The sequence below is a fragment of the Gobio gobio genome (assembly GCF_949357685.1).
Source record: "Gobio gobio genome assembly, chromosome: 21".
Taxonomy (NCBI): Eukaryota; Metazoa; Chordata; class Actinopteri; order Cypriniformes; family Gobionidae; genus Gobio; species Gobio gobio.
Window position 1 is genome coordinate 14,784,657 of NC_137117.1, and position 17,939 is coordinate 14,802,595.

Consider the following 17,939-nt stretch of genomic DNA (forward strand, 5'->3'; position numbering starts at 1 on the left):
ATTAATTCCTAAGGGGGTCAAATTGACCTGTGAGGGAAGAATTTGTTACTTCTTTATAATAATAATATTAATAATAATAATACTTTGTTACATTTATATAGGGCTTTTCTAGGGGGAAGGGGGTAATCTCCTCAACCACCACCAATTTGCAACATCCACCTGGATGATGTGACGGCAGCCATATTGCGCCAGAACGCCCACCACACACCAGCTTATTGGTGGAGAGGAGACTGAGTGATGAAGCCAAACAGTATATGGGGATGATTAGGAGGCCATACATGATGGACTGAAGCCAATGGGCAAATTTGGCCAGACATTCTGGGATTTTTTATGACCACCGAGTTTTAACGTCTCATCCGAAGGACGGTGCTCTTTGACAGTATAGGGTCCCCATTCCTATATTGGGACCTGCACAGACCACAGGGTGGCCTCACTAACACCTCTTCCAGCAGCAACCTGGTTTTCTCAGGAGGTCTCCCATCCAGGTACTGACCAGGCTCAGCCCTGCTTAGCTTCAGTGGGAAACCACTCCTGGGTTTTCAAAGTGATATGGCTGCTGGCTATTTGGTTATTACAACCACATAAACTCTACAAATCCAGTCAATTTTTTTGTGTATTCATGGTTGAAGTTATGACAAAAGAGGTCTTGGACCACTCAGATGAACACTCAGGGCCCTTTTTTTAAAGATTAAAGGGTGCGTAAGTAATATGCACCTAAAGGCGCAAATTCTGCCATGTAAATAGCGATTCCGCCATGGTGCAAGAGCAACTGGCTTTTAAAGGGAATGGGAGATGATAGGTTTATTGCACGTTACACCCAAAACACACCCATGACTCATTAAGAGACTACGTACAACCCTTTTGGACCCTTTTTTCCATAGTTAAACTAGCAAAAGTGAATTCGGACACGCCCTAGGTGCACCTGCGCCACGCGCTTCAGACCATGCGCTCAGATTGTTAAAATAAGGCCCTCGATGTTTAATAATTTTTTTTTATAAGTTTCGGGTCAAAATGACCCAGGGGAAGAATTTCATATGTTACTTAATGAATATAAGTAAATATACTATTTTAATTTCAATTATTTATTTTTGGAAATAACCATTTTAAAACAAATACCAATGATACACTGAAAAAATAAATACTAAAAATGAGTGAGAATGACATCTAAACTCACATTAACATATAATTTTGCACTTGTGCTTTTATGTGCCACTTTGTAAAATGATATGCTGTTCACCTTACTTCCTTGGTGTGTGATTGCACTGAAAACAGCCAGAGCTGTAGGGGCTAACAGGGACTTCAGACTACGTTCCTCTCTCATGATTCCAGAAGCTCTCCAACAGCTGAACAGCCAAACCCCTATGAAAAGCCTTCAAGCTGTAATGCGGCTCTAATCATGGGTTTTCATTAGCGATTTATTTTCTTTACGGGTGGTATATGCAGTAGGAGCAGAAAAGTTCAGATACATTGTACAGTTCTTGAATTCAGAAATAAGCAAGGTCACTTTAAAGTCATTAGATATAACTCTCTATAAATACTTCTCTTTAGCAGTTTTTCGGATGAATACACAAAAATCTTACAAAATACATTTCATTACAACAACGAAAAGGTTAAATGAAAAACTTACAGGAATTGCAGAATGTCTTAATATTTAGTACTTCAGCTTTAATTTAGGCTTTTATTCACCTATAAGCATTCATCAACTCACACATCAGTAGTGGTAAACAGAAGCTCAAGCATGTTCGCTTGAGCTTCAGCAAGAACCAATGAGGTTCATTCTCGTGTGTTACGCATCACGTTTAAGCTTCCTCAAGAACCAATGCGGTTCATTCTAGTGTGTTACGCATCACGTTTGAGCTTCAGCAAGAACCAATGAGGTTCACTCTAGTGTGTTACGCATCACGTTTGAGCTTCAGCAAGAACCAATGAGGTTCACTCTAGTGTGTTACGCATCACGTTTGAGCTTCCGCAAGAACCAATGAGGTTCATTCTAGTGTGTTACGCATCACGTTTGAGCTTCAGCAAGAACCAATGAGGTTCATTCTAGTGTGTTACGCATCACGTTTGAGCTTCAGCAAGAACCAATGAGGTTCATTCTAGTGTGTTACGCATCACGTTTGAGCTTCAGCAAGAACCAATGAGGTTCATTCTAGTGTGTTACGCATCACGTTTGAGCTTCAGCAAGAACCAATGAGGTTAATTCTCGTGTTACGCATCACGTTTGAGCTTCAGCAAGAACCAATGAGGTTCATTCTCTTGTGTTACGCAGCACGTTTGAGCTTCCGCAAGAACCAATGAGGTTCATTCTCGTGTTAAGCAGCACGTTTGAGCTTCCTCAAGAACCAATGAGGTTCATTCTTGTGTTATGCAGCACGTTTGAGCTTCTGCAAGAACCAATGAGGTTCATTCTTGTTTTACGCAGCACGTTTGAACTTCCTAAAGAGGTTTGTTTTATTAAATTCAATCTGTTCATCATACAAAGCGATCAAGACTCTTTAGAAAATTTGGACTAGACCACTCAATTCATACTATCCCAACTACCCCATAAATCTCCATGATAGAGCAACCTCTAAGCAATAAAACTGTCATCTGGATAAAAGCGCTGCTACTAACGATGACTGTAAGGTTTGTGTTAAAAGTCTTAACAGAGTCCTCAAGAGTGTCTGCCATCACATTAGTCTTGGAGTTTGACATATTATTAGGACCTACACCTGCTATTAATTATATCAAGAGACAAAATAAGTAGTCATATTGCAGGACATAATGGGTCTGTTCCAAAACCTAGTGAGCTGCCTTGCTGCCACCTACCTAAATATGCAACTGTCTTATAAGGCAGCATCGTAACAAAGATGAAACCTCATAAGTGACTGATCTGAATTGCTCTACACAGGCAGAAACCATACAAATAAGACTCGGCTAACTGTTCATTCCAATACAGTTTAACATCAGCATGTTGCTAATGATCAAACTGTCTGGCGCAAAGTGGGGCACCAGCCCAAATATGCATAAAAATTCCACACACATATTTGAATTGCCATTATTATAACAGATTTACAATTGGATGTATTATGTCTACACTTGCATTGATGCAAATATGCCTACACTACCATTCAGAAGTTTGGGGTATATAGTATTTTTATTATTTAATATTTTTATTCAGGATGCACTAGAAATGAGAGTAAAGACTTTACATTGTTACAAAATATTTATATTTCAAATAAATGCTGTACTTCTCACAACTGTTTGATAATAATAAGAAACCAGCATATTAGATTATATATTGCAATAATTTTTCAAAATATTACTGTTTTACTGTAAATTTGATCAAATAATTGCAGACTTTAAAACCAATTCAATATCTTGCCGACCCCAAACCTTTGAATGCTAGTGTACAATGTTCCTAAAATACTGCTTCTGTAGGCAACTCACACTTTTATTTTTTAATAAACCATTCTGGACTCTATATTCAAATAAACTTCACAGAGCTATGATTTGTAGTCGTCTTGTTTATTAATTCGCACAAGGGGTTGGTAAAATTAAGCTGAAACTACTACTTACGGATGGAAAGCCGATTCATGAGAAGACCCAGACAAGAGTGAAATGCACAATCCCATAATTCCTCCATCAGTATTTTTTTTCACTGCATAGCCATCAGTGTGCAGAGCAACTTTAAGCTAACGTCTACTACAGTGTGTCTCTGTGGAATAAAGCTACGCGGTAATGAACTAAGGCATCACATTTCTATCCGCCTGTATGTTGTGTAGTGCTTAAGCGAAACTCTGAGATACATAAACAATGACTGTCATAATGCTGGTTTTGTCACAGATGTGAAAAACTATACAACGGTGCAAACGTGACGGAGCATATCCTTCCACGCTATCACAGACACCATCATCCAAGAACTCCTACGAGCTCAATCACCTCGCAAGTCTCTTTCCTTTTTCATGCAGTCGGGGGAGTTTTCTGGCTGAGTTATTACTGATCAACATGCAATATTCATCTGAGAAGGCATTATCATTTTGCCGAGCTCCGTAGCCCTTTGCCCCTTCGTGTTAGACTGGCTGAGAGATAAATTGCCTGGGGGTTGCTCTGGGCCCTGATTGCCTACCACTGCAACTTGTCAGAGATAGGGGAAGAGGACACTTGGAAGGGAAGAGATAGCTGACACACAGGCTAGTAAGGGTGCCATGCATTTTTCATACCGCTCCCCTAATTGAGGCACCTGTGTGAGAAACTCCCAGCCGTTTATTTGCTGCTGCTGGTGTTGTTTTCATTCAGATTTCATTTGGATTTTCTGGCTTTTGAAATCCAATCTCTTTTCTTCCTTAGACGAGGCCTTGATTTACCTCTTTGTGAAGAATTAAGGTGAAAATAAAATGCAACATTTGTGGCAATGTCTTGTTTTGGTGCAGACCTTTGCACAAAAGCCCTTTTCAACTCTCAATGTAGTTATAAGTGCACTTTAGGTCATTCAAAGAGACTTTAAATCGTGCTTGTCAATTAGAATCTAACAATCAAAGCACAAACTGTGGCCTCACATTTTTTATAACATTTTCTAGGGATGCTTTAAAAATTAATAGCAGAGATCACAAGGACCTACTTCCATTTGCAAATCTCTCTTTTTTATTTTTATCTTTAATGCTTTGTATCAGTGAACACCAAGTAAAAAGCATTACAAAGCCTCTGAAGCTATTAAAGTCTAAAACACTAGGAAGAATCAAGCAAAAAAAAATTTGACCCAAATAAACAAGGTGGTCAAAAATAACAGATACTTTGTTCTACCTCTGACGTGCTTAAGAGAACTTCAACATTCTTATTATCAACATCCTTCTGGAAATGCATCACAAAGAGGTATTTTCAACAGAACACTTGAACCTCAGTGTGATGAATCAACATATTCCATGCTTCAGTATCAGTTGGAGGTCACTGGAACTCGTAGTAACTTTTTTAAGCTGCAATTTACAAGTAGTCTATATCTGTCAGTTTGATGCAACACTGCCACCTAGTTGTAGCTTTCAGAGCTGTTTAGATGGTCAACATAGAGATTATTTTTTTTGTGTTATCTTTTTCAATATGTAAATTGTTCCTGAGCATTTGTTCTGTTTATGCTTAATTTTATTTTCATAGAAAATATATATACCGATCAGGCATAACATTATGATATAATAACACTGATTATCTCTTCATCACAACGCCTGTTAGTGTGTGGGATATATTAGGCGGCAAGTGAACATTTTGTCCTCAAAGTTGATGTTAAAAGCAGGAAAAATGGGCAAGTGTAAGGATTTAAGCGAGTTTGACAAGGGCCAAATTGTGATGTCTAGACGACTGGGTCAGAGCATCTCCAGAACTGCAGCTCTTGTGGGGTGTTCCCGGTCTGCAGTGGTCAGTATCTATCAAAAGTGGTCCAAGGAAGGAACAGTGGTGAACTGGCGACAGGGTCATGGGCTGCCAAGGCTCATTGATGCACGTGGGGAGCGAAGGCTGGCCCGTGTGGTCCGATCAAACAGACGAGATACTGTAGCTCAAATTGCTCCAGAAGTTAATGCTGGTTCTGATAGAAAGGTGTCGGAATACACAGTGCATCGCAGTTTGTTGTGTATGGGACTGCATAGCCGCAGACCAGTCAGGGTGCCCATGCTGACCCCTGTCCACCGCCAAAAGCACCAACAGGAACGTGGGAATGGTATTCCCTGGTGGCTGTGGCCTCTTTCAGCAGAATAATATGCCCTGCCACAAATCAAATATGGTTCAGGAATGGTTTGAGGAGCACAACAACGAGTTTGAGGTGTTGACATGGTCTCAAAATTCCCCAGATGTCAATCCAATCGAGCATCTGTGGGATGTGCTGAACAAACAAGTCCGATCCATGGAGGCCCCACCTCGCAACTTACAAGACTTAAAGGATCTGTTGCTAACATCTTGGTGCCAGATACCACAGCACACCTTCAGGTGTCAAGTGGAGTCCATGCCTCGACGGGTCAGGGCTGTTTTGGCAGCAAAAGGGGGACCGACACAATATTAGGATATATTAGGTCATAATGTTATGCCTGATCGGTATACATAATTTTATGTTAGATGCGATTTAACAGCACTATTTTTTTTTTATATTTAACTTAATTATTTTAATAACTTTCCTATTTCTTCTTCATTTTACATCATAACGTTAATTTGTTTAACTATTTTTCAAAATCTTAGTGCTAAAGTTTGTTTCCTGGTTTGAATTAGCATTTGACAGTCAGAATTTCAATGTGATCTCAGTCTTTTGGGCTTGATGTATTTCCATATCAATGAGCTGTACAGTACATAACAACCTAAAAATACATTAATAAATATAGTCGAAGGAAAAAAATGTAACTGCTTAGAAAGGTAGTATAGCACACCATTCATCAGAAAGTCACATGATTATTCATGTCCGAATCACAAAAAAGTATAAACAATACTAACAGTGAGTTTTGCCTTCGCAAACACCTAGAATAAACATATGAGAATAAGAAACATCAAGAAACAATTCTCTCTTCCAAAGTAATCAGTGTCGCTGTCTGCTAAAACACTTGCTTTTCCATTCATAGTGTTTTGTCAAACTAAAAATTCTATTGAGGACTAAACTATGTGAGAACTAAACTGTGCATTTTGTCAGATCTATTGTTATTCAAAGTCCATCCACAAGAGGTTTTTAATGGTCCTCTCTGTTGCTGCTCTAATCCTCCCACAGAGATCAATAACCCACCCACCATGACTGATTCCCCAAGTTCTACAACAAATACACCATTTATAACAAGCCACAGTCTGACATTTCACCTCAAGCGTCAACATCAGGCCATGATCCTCTTACTTTAAAGGAGTAGTACATTTACTTGCCCTCATGCTGTTCCAAACCTGTATGACTTTCTCCTGTACATGTATTTTTTGAAGAATATCCTGGCTGCTAATTTTTATTATGAAAATGAAAGGGTACTCTTATCCTTCCCTCGGGTCATTTTGAATAAAAAAATAATAATAATAATAATTGAGAGTTCATCTGAGTGGTCTATGACCGTAGGACTTTTGTCATAACTTGAACCACGAATGCACAAAAAAAATTGACTAGACTTGAGGAGTTTATGTGGTTGAAATTTTTAAAAAAGTAACAAATCCTTCCCTCTCGGGTCAATTTGACCCCCATAGGAATGAATGGAATATGAGGAATGCTTCAGTACAAATAGAAAAACCTATAAATGACCAAACATTTTTTTTATAATGTCTACATGTGTATCTGAATGCATACTGAAGAGAAATTGACTTTAGGACCCAGCGGAACAGCTCATTTGCTCCATATAGAGCTACAAGGCCATCTTGTTAGCCTAGAAATCTAGACGCACCCTAGCGGCAGCAAATCTAATTTGCAGCCAGGGTAGTCTAGCAACTCTCCGTTGGCTTGCGAGCTGGAAAAACCAAACTCTGGTCAGGCCAATCACATCGTGTATCGAGTCGGTGGGTGGGCTTAACAAAATGACGGCAAAGTTGAGGCAGTTCCGCGTGCGTCACGTAAACAAAGAAGCTGGCGAACAGCGGCCTTTCGAATCGGCTTTAGCCGCGACTCTGGAAGACTTTGAGTTAAGCTTTTCTTTGAGAAAAGAACAAAGAGCAGCACTGAAGTCATTCTTAAGAAAGGAAGATGTGTTCGGAGTTTTGCTGACCGGATACGGCAAAAGTTTAATCTATCAACTAGATCCGCTTCACCTTCTTCATTGCTCTGGTTGGTTGTAGCGCTATCCTTTTGCGTGCAGAGGGAATTTGAAAGACAACCGTTTATCCCGCCCCTCGGATTGAGCCCTGCCAATGGTGAGTTCCCAGACCCAACATCTTGAAGTGGGTCTGGCTTGTCAGGCTACCATCTTGTGGCAAGAGTCATGAAATATCATGTTATATTATCTTTTTTCCACAAGAGGTCGGCAGAGACACCCAATGTAAGATATTTTGAGCTGAATTATAAGGGTTATGCATGAAATTATGAGTTATTTTGAATTGAAGTTGAAAGAATATGAAGAATGTGCTTAAATTACTATGTATTTATTATTTATTGGTAAAATAGATGTTATAAATTGTAATAATTATTTTATAAAATAAAAAATATAGCCAAAAATTGCATGAAAAAAATGAAATAAAATAAGCTTTCTGGACAAAGAAATGGTTAAGTGTAATTTTATGGCTTAGGGTCATTTTGACCCGCAAGGGGAAAAAAGGGTTAAAGATATTGCCTGACAGCATGAGAGGTCCTGCAATACTTACTGAAATTGTGAGCAATCCTTGAATTCAACATGATTTCCATAGTAATGGTGGACTCTGATCGGCCGTAGACTCTTAACTCTCTCACTCCAAACAGCTCATGCAAGCGTGAGGTGTCAATTTCAATCTTCCTGGGGTTCCTGCAAGACCATATTGACTTCTCGATCTGCAAAGGCAGGGAACAGTCAATACCGTTATTTCATATTATATTATTTCATATCAAGGCACAAGTGATCTTTAGCGATGTCAAAATGATTACATATTAAGAAACAGATTTAGCAAAACAACTATTTCAATGCTGAAACAGTCATGCTGCGACTGCAATATGGAATGTTGAATGACTCCTTTAGTCTGAATTTATAAGCAAACAACATCATCAACACACATTTAACAAAAATGAGCCGCTGTAGGGGCTTTCTTTCACCAAAAATAAAAACTAAGGTCTGATGAAAAACATGTAAAACTATGCTTTTTCTGAATGGAACACTAGCATACATTTTAAAAATAGGGTTCTTTTATACAATGTATTAACTAACATGAACTAACCATGAGCAGCACATTTGTTACTGCATTTGTTCCTCTTTGTTAACGTTAATAAAAATCCAGCTGTTCATGGTTTGTTCATGCTAGTTCACAGTGCATTAACTAATGTTGACAAGATTTTAATGAAGCATTAGTAAATGTTGAAATGAACATTAACAAAGATAAATAAGTGCAGTTCATTATTAGTTCATGTTAACTAATGAACCTTATTGTAAAGTGTTACCATAAAAACTATAAAAGTTAACGTCACCTGGTATTAAGATGCATTTTGGTTGATTGGATAACAAGTGGACAATGCTAAATACAGGTGTAAATGGAGTCTTAAATGCTTCGATCTTGTCCACTTCCGCCCATTTCCAGAGGGAGTCAAAAATGCATTGACTGGATTGCACCTGAACGCTCAGGCGGTTGATTGCGTTCGAACAGCCACAAAAGACCGTCTACTCTCTGCCTACTAATTTAACAAGTAAACATTATGTGAAGCACGCTAGCCAGGCGGGTTTTAAACTTTGTCGGCTGCAGACCCAAGTTTGGTTTGAAGATGAAAAACGCACCAAGCACATTGTTCTCTCACTATTCCTGATTTCTAAAACGCACTCACAGTGTTCAGCAGAGGTGGACAGTAACTAAGTACATTTACTTGAGTACTGTACTTAAGTACACTTTTTGAGTATCTGTACTTTACTTAAATTAGTAATTAGAGTATTATTTTATTACTTTAACTTCACAACATTTGAAAGACAAATATCATACTTTTTACTCCACTACATTTCTATAAAGGTCCTCAAAGTCGAAAGTCGTTTCTGTAGAAGCTTTAAAAATAAATGTCTGGATGTTTTATTTCTTCCTTAAAAAATGTTTTGCTTTTTTTTTGCAGACAGCCTATCAGTGATCACTCTTATAGGGTCATGTGAAGTTTCCCAGCATTTTTTGAACACTAAACAGTTTTTAGCAAAATGGAAGAAGACGGTTCCTCGGCGCAGTGTGTGCACCCATGGCCATACTTAGAAAGTATGTTTCAGTTTTCTGAAAAGATTATAGATTAGTTTAGTTGGTATACACTTGATGCATGTCTCATAAAATGTTAAAACATTTTAGAGAAAGAGAAGAGCAGACATATGGATGAATCTGAAAAAGCATGATGAAAGAGAGCTCTGTTCAGTCAGTTTTTTTTGTGCGCACACAGAAAGCCGCCTCTCAGACACCAGAGCATGAGTACTGAATAGAGCTCTATTTGCGTCTTTTCGCAATTGAACAGACCAATACACACAAAATGTCAAAATGTTAATTTTGGCGAGTTTTCACATAAACAAAGTTGATTATGTCTTAAAGGATTAGTTCACTTTTAAATAAACTTTTGCTGATAATTTACTCACCCCCATGTCATCCAAGATGTCCATGTCTTTCTTTTTGCAGTCGAAAATAAATTAAGGTTTTGGATGAAAACAGTCCAGGGTTTTTCTCCATTTAATGAACTTCAATGGGCCCCAAACGGTTCCAAATGACAGTTTCAGTGCAGCTTCAAAGGGCTTTAAAACGATACCAAACGATGAATAAGGGTCTTATCTAGCGAAACGATCAGTTTCTGATCGCTTTTTTTTCATCCAAAACCTTAATTTTCTTTTCGACTGTAGAAAGAAAGACATGGACATATTGGATGACATGGGGGTGAGTAAATTATCAGCAAAAGTTTATTTAAAAGTGAACTAATCCTTTAAGTGAACGTAAACAGTTGGGGGAATATCGGATGTGTATCAGTGTATTGGATCTGTGCATTCGGCCTTAAAGTGACAGCAGCTTTGATAAGAGCTTTGTAACTTTTACACAAGTATTGAAATTAGTTTAAGGTGGTCGTATGCTAGTACGTCGAATTGAGCAACACTGACTGGCTTAAACCACCATGATGGCACAGCGTGGATTTATACAACAATGCAACAATAAAATAATGCATTGACATAAAAAAGGACATTTACTTTTGACACTTAAGTACTTTTAAAAACAATTACTTCTGTATTTTTACTTAAGTAAAAATCTATTTTTACAACTTTCACTTGTGACGGAGTAATATTTGACCAGTAGTACTTTTACTTTTCCTTAAAGTAATGGAGTTGTGCACTTTGTCCAACTTTGGCGTTCGGCTGGTCTTACGGCTGTCAGAGCAGAAACAAAAGCTGTTGCTCTCCTTATGTTTTTCCGTCCTCTTCAGTGTGTTTATATGTAAATTGCGTGAGCTTATTTTGTGCATTCGATCGAAAGATGTGAAAAAGCCCATATATTTACCCACCCATAGACCCTCCCCGCAAAGAAATCAGGACAGAAGTGGTTGAGAGTGGACAAAAGAGAAGGATTAAAACACCAGGTGTAAACGTGTACGTGTCTCCCTCATCTACTTGTGATCCGATCAACCAAAACGCATCTTAATACCAGGGGTAAACAGGGCCATAGATAAAAGAGAAAAGAGCAGATACCTTATCCTGAGACACCACGTCCCAGTGAAAAGCTTTTGTCCTCTCTGAAAGCTGTTTGGATTTCGTGGGCAGCGGAGGGGCCAAAGGTAGTAGAGGACATGGCACTGCTGACGGCACAGGCAATGGTGGGGGCAATAAAAAGGGCAAAGTCAGAGACGGTGATGAGGTCACGGGCACTGCTGAGGGCCTCTCGGCTGGCTTGAGCACAGATCTGCTTTGTGCTGTCTGGGTTGGCTTCGGTTCTGGTTCTGCTGCTTTCATGGAAACGACTTCTGGCTCTAGTGTTGTTGGATTATCTACAGGCTCAACTGGCCATGTTTTGGGTAAGCGTGGTCTCTGTGAAGGTGGCACTGGTGGAGGTGCAAGCGGCACGTGGTTGTTCTGCGTCTTACTTTCTGGTCTCTTACCGTCAGTGAGAGCTATTTCAGGGGCTTCATAGAAGTGTTCATGTTGTGACTTTCGTTTCCAGTCCACGCATAATTGTTTGATCGCTTTCACCCAGGCATCTCGCTCATATTTGATTGCTTCTGAGGTCATATGGTCGCTCTTTGGTATTCGGAACCTAAAGATAAAAAGAGTGTTGTTGAGATATCTTTCAATCATTTGTTCTTGACTACTATTTATTGAGGTAAAGATCAAGGAGTAAGAAAGAGCACTTGACTTACAGGAAGTCATTCTTGTCATTGATCAGCGTGAAGGTGTCCGTGGTGCAGGAGGTCTCCACCCTGACATTACCGTCTGAGAGATGGATGATAACAGCTGTCCCATCACCCCCAGCACACCTGTTATCATCCACACTGTCGTAAATGTCTGAGAGATTCCAGGCAGTCTCGCTGGAGGAAACGAACACGTCTGAATCACTGCTGTCAGATTGCTGAGCAACAGTCCACAAGGTCAGCTGACCAGTCTGAAGATGAGCTTCATATCTAAGAGTGCAAAACATAGCATAACTGTTAGTAATCTGTTTTTAAAAATAGCCTTTTTCAGCTTTGTTTTAATTGTGCAATAGAAATTTGGGGAACAGGATCAGGAAGTGATGAGAATGATAAGAATTGAATGTGTCAGAGCATGTGAGCATGAGTCTAGTCCATGGCTCTAAACAGTGTCTGCCAGCCCCCTAATCAAAGTCTCTTTCAAGAAAGGTCTGTTCACTCTGTGGCCATATTTGCAATATTCCGAGCATCCAAAACCAAGTCCTATCTATTTGAATGGGGTAAATCCTGGAATCTCAAAAACTGCTGGCTGAACTCACAATTAAATAAGATATTTCAAATCAGTAACAAATCCTGACATGAATTGTCCCATAAATGTTGTTTCTTATGCTCAAAAAGCATTAAAAAAAGCTTATTTTTTAGCCCATACCAGTCAATGCGCATGTGCAGTCCTAAGTGAGAGTCTCAGGAACCGGAGCTTCTAACAGCAGCTGCAGTGACGCAATGACTTTACCAATCAGCGATTGGCTCTTTTAACTTAGAAGGCAGGGCATATTCTGCCATATTCCGTTTTGCAGTTTCTCCCATTCATAAGTAATAGGAGTGAACCTGAACTGTCTTTCTATAGCTATAGTCTTTGCTTTAATGAAGGCTTGAATCCTCCAAAGAAACTCAAACAAGAATGTATACTGTAGGTTTAAGTTATATATAAATAGTTTAAGAAGTTTGGGGTCTATCATTTTTTATGTTTTTGAAAGCATTCTTTTATGGTCACCATGCTGCATTTGTTTACTCAAAACTACTGTAAAAACAGTAATTTTATTAAATATTATTACAATTTAAATATAATTTTAATATATTTTAAAAGGTAATTTATTCCTGTATTCAAAGCTGAATTTTCAGCATCATTACTCCAGTCTTCAGTGTCACATGATCCTTCAGAAATCATTTTATGCTGATTTGCTGCACAGGAAACATTACTTAATTTTTATTTTTTCCACTTTTTTTGAGGAATAGAATGTTCATAGAACAGCATTTATTTGAAATAGATTTTTTTTTGTATTATAAATGTCTTTACTGTCACTTTTGACCCATTTTTTTTCTGAATATTAATTTCTTTAAAAAAGAATCTTACTTATCACAGTAGAACAGTATATTACACAAACAGATGTGTGTATATTATATTTATATATAATACATACATACACACACTATATATATATATATATATATGGGTCAATGACATGACAAAAAAATAAAAATAAAAATACATGTCACATCAAATTGATCTACAATATATAGACTTTTATAAAATATAAAGACAAACTACTGTTGTGGTGTGTATTATATATATATATATATATATATATATATATATATATATATATATATATGCACACCACAACAGTAGGTTTTTTTAGGATCAATTTTGGGAGGTACATTGACAACTATCATTAATTAATAATTTACTTGATCACAAATATATTGCAAAAACAAAAAATCTTTAAGATAGTAGAGCATTCTATTTAGGTTGTAGTTTTGTGACTGGTAAACTAAAAAGATAATATAAGTTAATAACGACAATATAATTAAACTATTTATAATTATAAACAACTGTGGCCAGGAAATGCATTGAATTCATAACAATAAGGAACAAAAGACTAAATTAAAAGATTGGTGACTAGTTGTTACTGGCAATGATGGGTTTTTTGTACTTCTTGAAGAGTCTTCTTTCCTTGTCTTGGAATTAGCAGAATGGTTGTGAGTTAATATTGTTGATTGTATAGTCACTGGAATAGGACAACATAAATATGTGGCAACTGTCTTATTGATTATAGTAAATGTATCTACTGCTCAAATGTATAAAAGGGGGTAGGCGTCTTCTGCTTACTCCTTTTGAGCATCATATCCACCTTCTTTTTTTTCTATTTTTTATTTTATTTTACTTAATTATTTGTGCATGTATCATTCTTTGGTTTCGCCTATTGGGTTGAAACTTGTTACTATGTTAAACTTTGTGGAACTAAGATGCTCAAATAAATAAAGATGATGATGATGATGATGATGATGAAGATAGTTGACACGTGGCTAGGGGTGCCAAAAAAAAGTAAAAAAAGTAAAAAAAACAAAGTAATTCCCCTGAAAGACATTGCATAAATGTATATTTCTAATGTCAACATATTTTCTATGTGAACTTGCATTAAATTTGCAATAGAAAAACATTTTGTGGTGTTTGCTGTGCAAAACATGACGCAACAATGCTGGGTGCTTGCCAGAAAGGTTTACAGTTCTAGTAATGCTAGGTAGTTGCAAAGGTGTTGCTGATATTCTGGTTGCTATTTATGATCCAGTAGAAGCCTATGGGATTTTCTTTTGCCAGTTTTATAAGGGGCAAAAAAAGTGGCATACTATAATTTAGCATCTATGGTTAGGGGTTTGTTCAAAAAGTATGAGCCTTAGTGAGTAAGCACCACTAAAATGTTTACAAACAAGCTGATGTTTGTGACGTATGTTCCAGTCTAACTGGTATAACAACTGCTAAGCGCTGGCTTTAAAGAAGCAGACAAAATATAAAATGTCAACAAAACAAAACAAAATCATACTTTTTCCATTTGAATGATGCCAGTCCTCCCCTCTGGAGTAAAAGCTGACCCTCTTTGAGGTTGTCTGGAGGCGAGTGTGAGGTTTTCCTTTCAGCAGACCCATTGACAAGAGGGCTGTATATGTTACTGTAGATGATCTGATTTACCAGAAGCATGATCTGAAGGTGAGATTACACAGGTTTTAAATACATCAGTACAGATGCTTTATCATGGCCATGCAGACTCACATTGCACGTGATGTTCTCACCTTCTGCTTGTCCTCTAAAGATCCCGCTTCCAGCTCATAGTCAGGCCGACCTCTGAACGAAATGGAGAACCTGGTACCTGTAGCTTCATGGCAGTTTTTCACATCAGAAAAGAGGAGCTGCCGCTTCACAATGCCTTTCTCGATGCTGCACATTAGGCTTGTGCTAAAATCAATCTGAAGCATAGAAGCGTGCATTTGTTATATCATGCATTAAAACGCAATCACGTTTGAACAGTGCTGTGTGTGGATACACACCTGCAACACTCGTTTCTGCCATATGTATCGGTTGAACTTGCGAACACTGAAGTTATACTGTGACGGCTCTTCTTCCTACAACAGAAATCATTATCAATATCAATGACAATGTAAAACAGAGAATCCAAGAATACTTCCTTAGCACAGAGGGTCACTTTACAATGGGGATGATTAAATTCACCGCAGATGTCTGTTTTTATAGTAGGGCCTGTCCCATGAAGACTGGTTAAACAACAAAACATTTCCTTAACAAGAACTGTGGCAGCCACTTTAACATCCTGATGACAAATGTTCAACTAATTCAGTCTGACTGTACTCGAAATATCTATATTTGACTTTTTGCATTGTCATTCTATTTTTCTGGCCCATTGTACAGCCGATCTTCATTTAACATGAGGGTCAGTATTAGACCTATCCCATTCTGCACCTCCAGGTCTAAGTTCCTCTGCTTCTGTACCGTGCCACTTCTAGCCTGATTCACAGCTTCATCGATACTCATTTTCCCCGATTTCACCATGCCCATGAGATTCAGCTGCATTTCGTTGCTGAGCTGTAGAAACAATGAGATCAGTGAGCACATGCTGTCTCCATGCAACATGGTAACAATGAACTCGCTGACAACACACTGTTGAAATGAGGAAGTTTTGATGATTTTTATTTTTGGAAAACAATTAACCGTCACTGTAATCTTGTATTTCATGCTAGTGCACTTGAGAATGATTTGCAGACACCCAATTCCCTATGTCTAGTAAAAATATAAGTTTTTATTACACTATATAGAGACAGAGGATGATTCTTCTTTTGGTTAATGCAGTCAATCAATGTGGGACATCAAATGCATTACATTAATCTGTAAATGAAATAGAGAACACAGCTAGTTTTTAATGAATTCACAACACTACATTCATTTACAGGATTGTGAATGCGTTTTTGAGGTTTGATATTATTTTTGTTTGTTTACACTTGAAACTTAAACTTAAAATAATGATTATCTGTTCTTTTTCAACAGTACAGTTGTCGTCAAACTGTCTTTTTCCACTGAATATTTGAATAATAGCTTTAAGAAATGTCCCTTACCTGAGGAAAATGCACTGTCTTTCTGTGATCCATGTTTCTTCATTGGATTTCAGGAGACCAAAACATAGCCTATGTCAGATCAACCATCGAGTGTTGTCAAACTTAGACTGAGGATTGTAAAGGGGTGTGTTTGTGTGAAAGGGAACTTGGTATGCTTGTATGGAATGTGTATTTATTACTAGGTAACTTCCTTAAATGCGGCTCACCTGAATACAAAAGAAGAAAAAGATGAAGTCATACACCGCCAACCTTTATCGGACTTCTCATCTTTCTGTGAGACTCACCAAAATGTAATTCAGTTGAGTCGTTTAAAAAAGCCAAATCTACGGCTTACGTGGGCTTTTGTGTTTTTGTCACTGTTGTTGTGAATGTGTGTTGCCGCTAGATGGCGTACAGTCAACAGTAGACAAATCACTATGGCACTGTAAAAGACAACTCAATTTTAAATAAACTGCAAACTAGTTCTATATTAGTGTTGTTGTAATCATGCAAACGGCATTATGCTCAACACTTGTTAGCTTACCCACAACAAACTTTAAAGCATTTATTGCAGCTGTAAAATCGTGTTAAGTAATGTTTGCCGTGATTCCATCAAAATATCATAGACTACAGTTGCTTTTAATTCAATAATCACCAGGTAACCAATTTTTCATAATTTCTTTCGTAATCCTCCTCCGGTAGAACCGCGCCTACATTTGTTTTTTTATATGCTAATGCTCAGGAGGAGCATCTGAAAATAGGCCTACACACCTATTTAAAAACTTGAATTAATTTGATGCCTTATTTTTTTCATATATAATGAGATTGGTTGTGCAAGTCATTTAAAAATTCGAGTTGTATAACTTATTAAAGGCACAATATGTAAGATTTTTGGATTAAAATATAAAAAAAATCATTAGAGCAATGTTAGCCTGTATATTTTGTTGGCTTGTGTAAATGTTTCCAATAATCCAGAGAAATCCAGAGAAATAAGCAATGTTAACCAGGACACGTAGCCTACTGTGTCCGTGCGTCACCTATCAATGGCTGCGTCCGAAAACCTAGACAGCTGACTTGTTGCCTCGCTGCCTAGACAATGGGCTGCGTTCGAAAACCTAGGCAGCTGACTTGTTGCCTCGCTGCCTTATCAGACAATGACTTGTAAGGCAGCGTTTGTGCATGAAGGCACCTCACGAAACTGAACGGACAGACTTTTTAGGCAGTGTCACAGTTAAATGATCTAGGCCTACAGCAAAATAGAGAGAGCTTTGGTAAGAACTAAACAAATATTTAATTACTACATTACTAATTTCTCGCTAGAAATTACATCAGAAGTGGAAAATGTTGGTCAAAAATGAACATTTTACACAAAACTGACCAGCAAATGCAACTTTCGGACGGCATCTTTTTTTTCCAGCTCAACTGTCAGAATAGAACGCATATGGTGGGATATCAAAAGCAGCGAAGGATACATTTATGCTGCCTTCAAAAATCAATCAGATGAAGGTATCTCAGGAGACAGGAAGTGAAGCAAAAATTTGATTTGGACGTGCCTTGATGCCTTCCT

General features: G+C 37.9%; 1 protein-coding gene across 6 annotated transcripts in view; it reads right to left on the bottom strand.

Annotated features, from left to right (window-relative positions):
* Positions 1 to 16,502, bottom strand: part of LOC307118171 (uncharacterized protein) — a 57,208-nt gene extending 40,706 nt beyond the window's left edge. For 2 of the 6 annotated variants that reach the window (XM_079803674.1, XM_079803677.1), the window contains exons 1-9: positions 16,394 to 16,502; positions 16,088 to 16,166; positions 15,744 to 15,866; positions 15,317 to 15,391; positions 15,062 to 15,235; positions 14,815 to 14,972; positions 11,945 to 12,205; positions 11,280 to 11,841; positions 8,272 to 8,434 (exon numbers count right to left, since the gene is read on the bottom strand). In XM_079803674.1, the coding sequence (XP_079659800.1) occupies positions 8,272 to 8,434; positions 11,280 to 11,841; positions 11,945 to 12,205; positions 14,815 to 14,972; positions 15,062 to 15,235; positions 15,317 to 15,391; positions 15,744 to 15,854 (1,504 nt within the window). In that variant the 5' untranslated portion in view covers positions 15,855 to 15,866; positions 16,088 to 16,166; positions 16,394 to 16,502. The remainder of the gene's footprint in view (positions 1 to 8,271; positions 8,435 to 11,279; positions 11,842 to 11,944; positions 12,206 to 14,814; positions 14,973 to 15,061; positions 15,236 to 15,316; positions 15,392 to 15,743; positions 15,867 to 16,087; positions 16,167 to 16,393) is intronic. The other 4 variants (XM_079803672.1, XM_079803676.1, XM_079803675.1 and 1 more) reach the window with 3 other exon arrangements.
* Between the last annotated feature and the right edge of the window lie 1,437 nt (positions 16,503 to 17,939).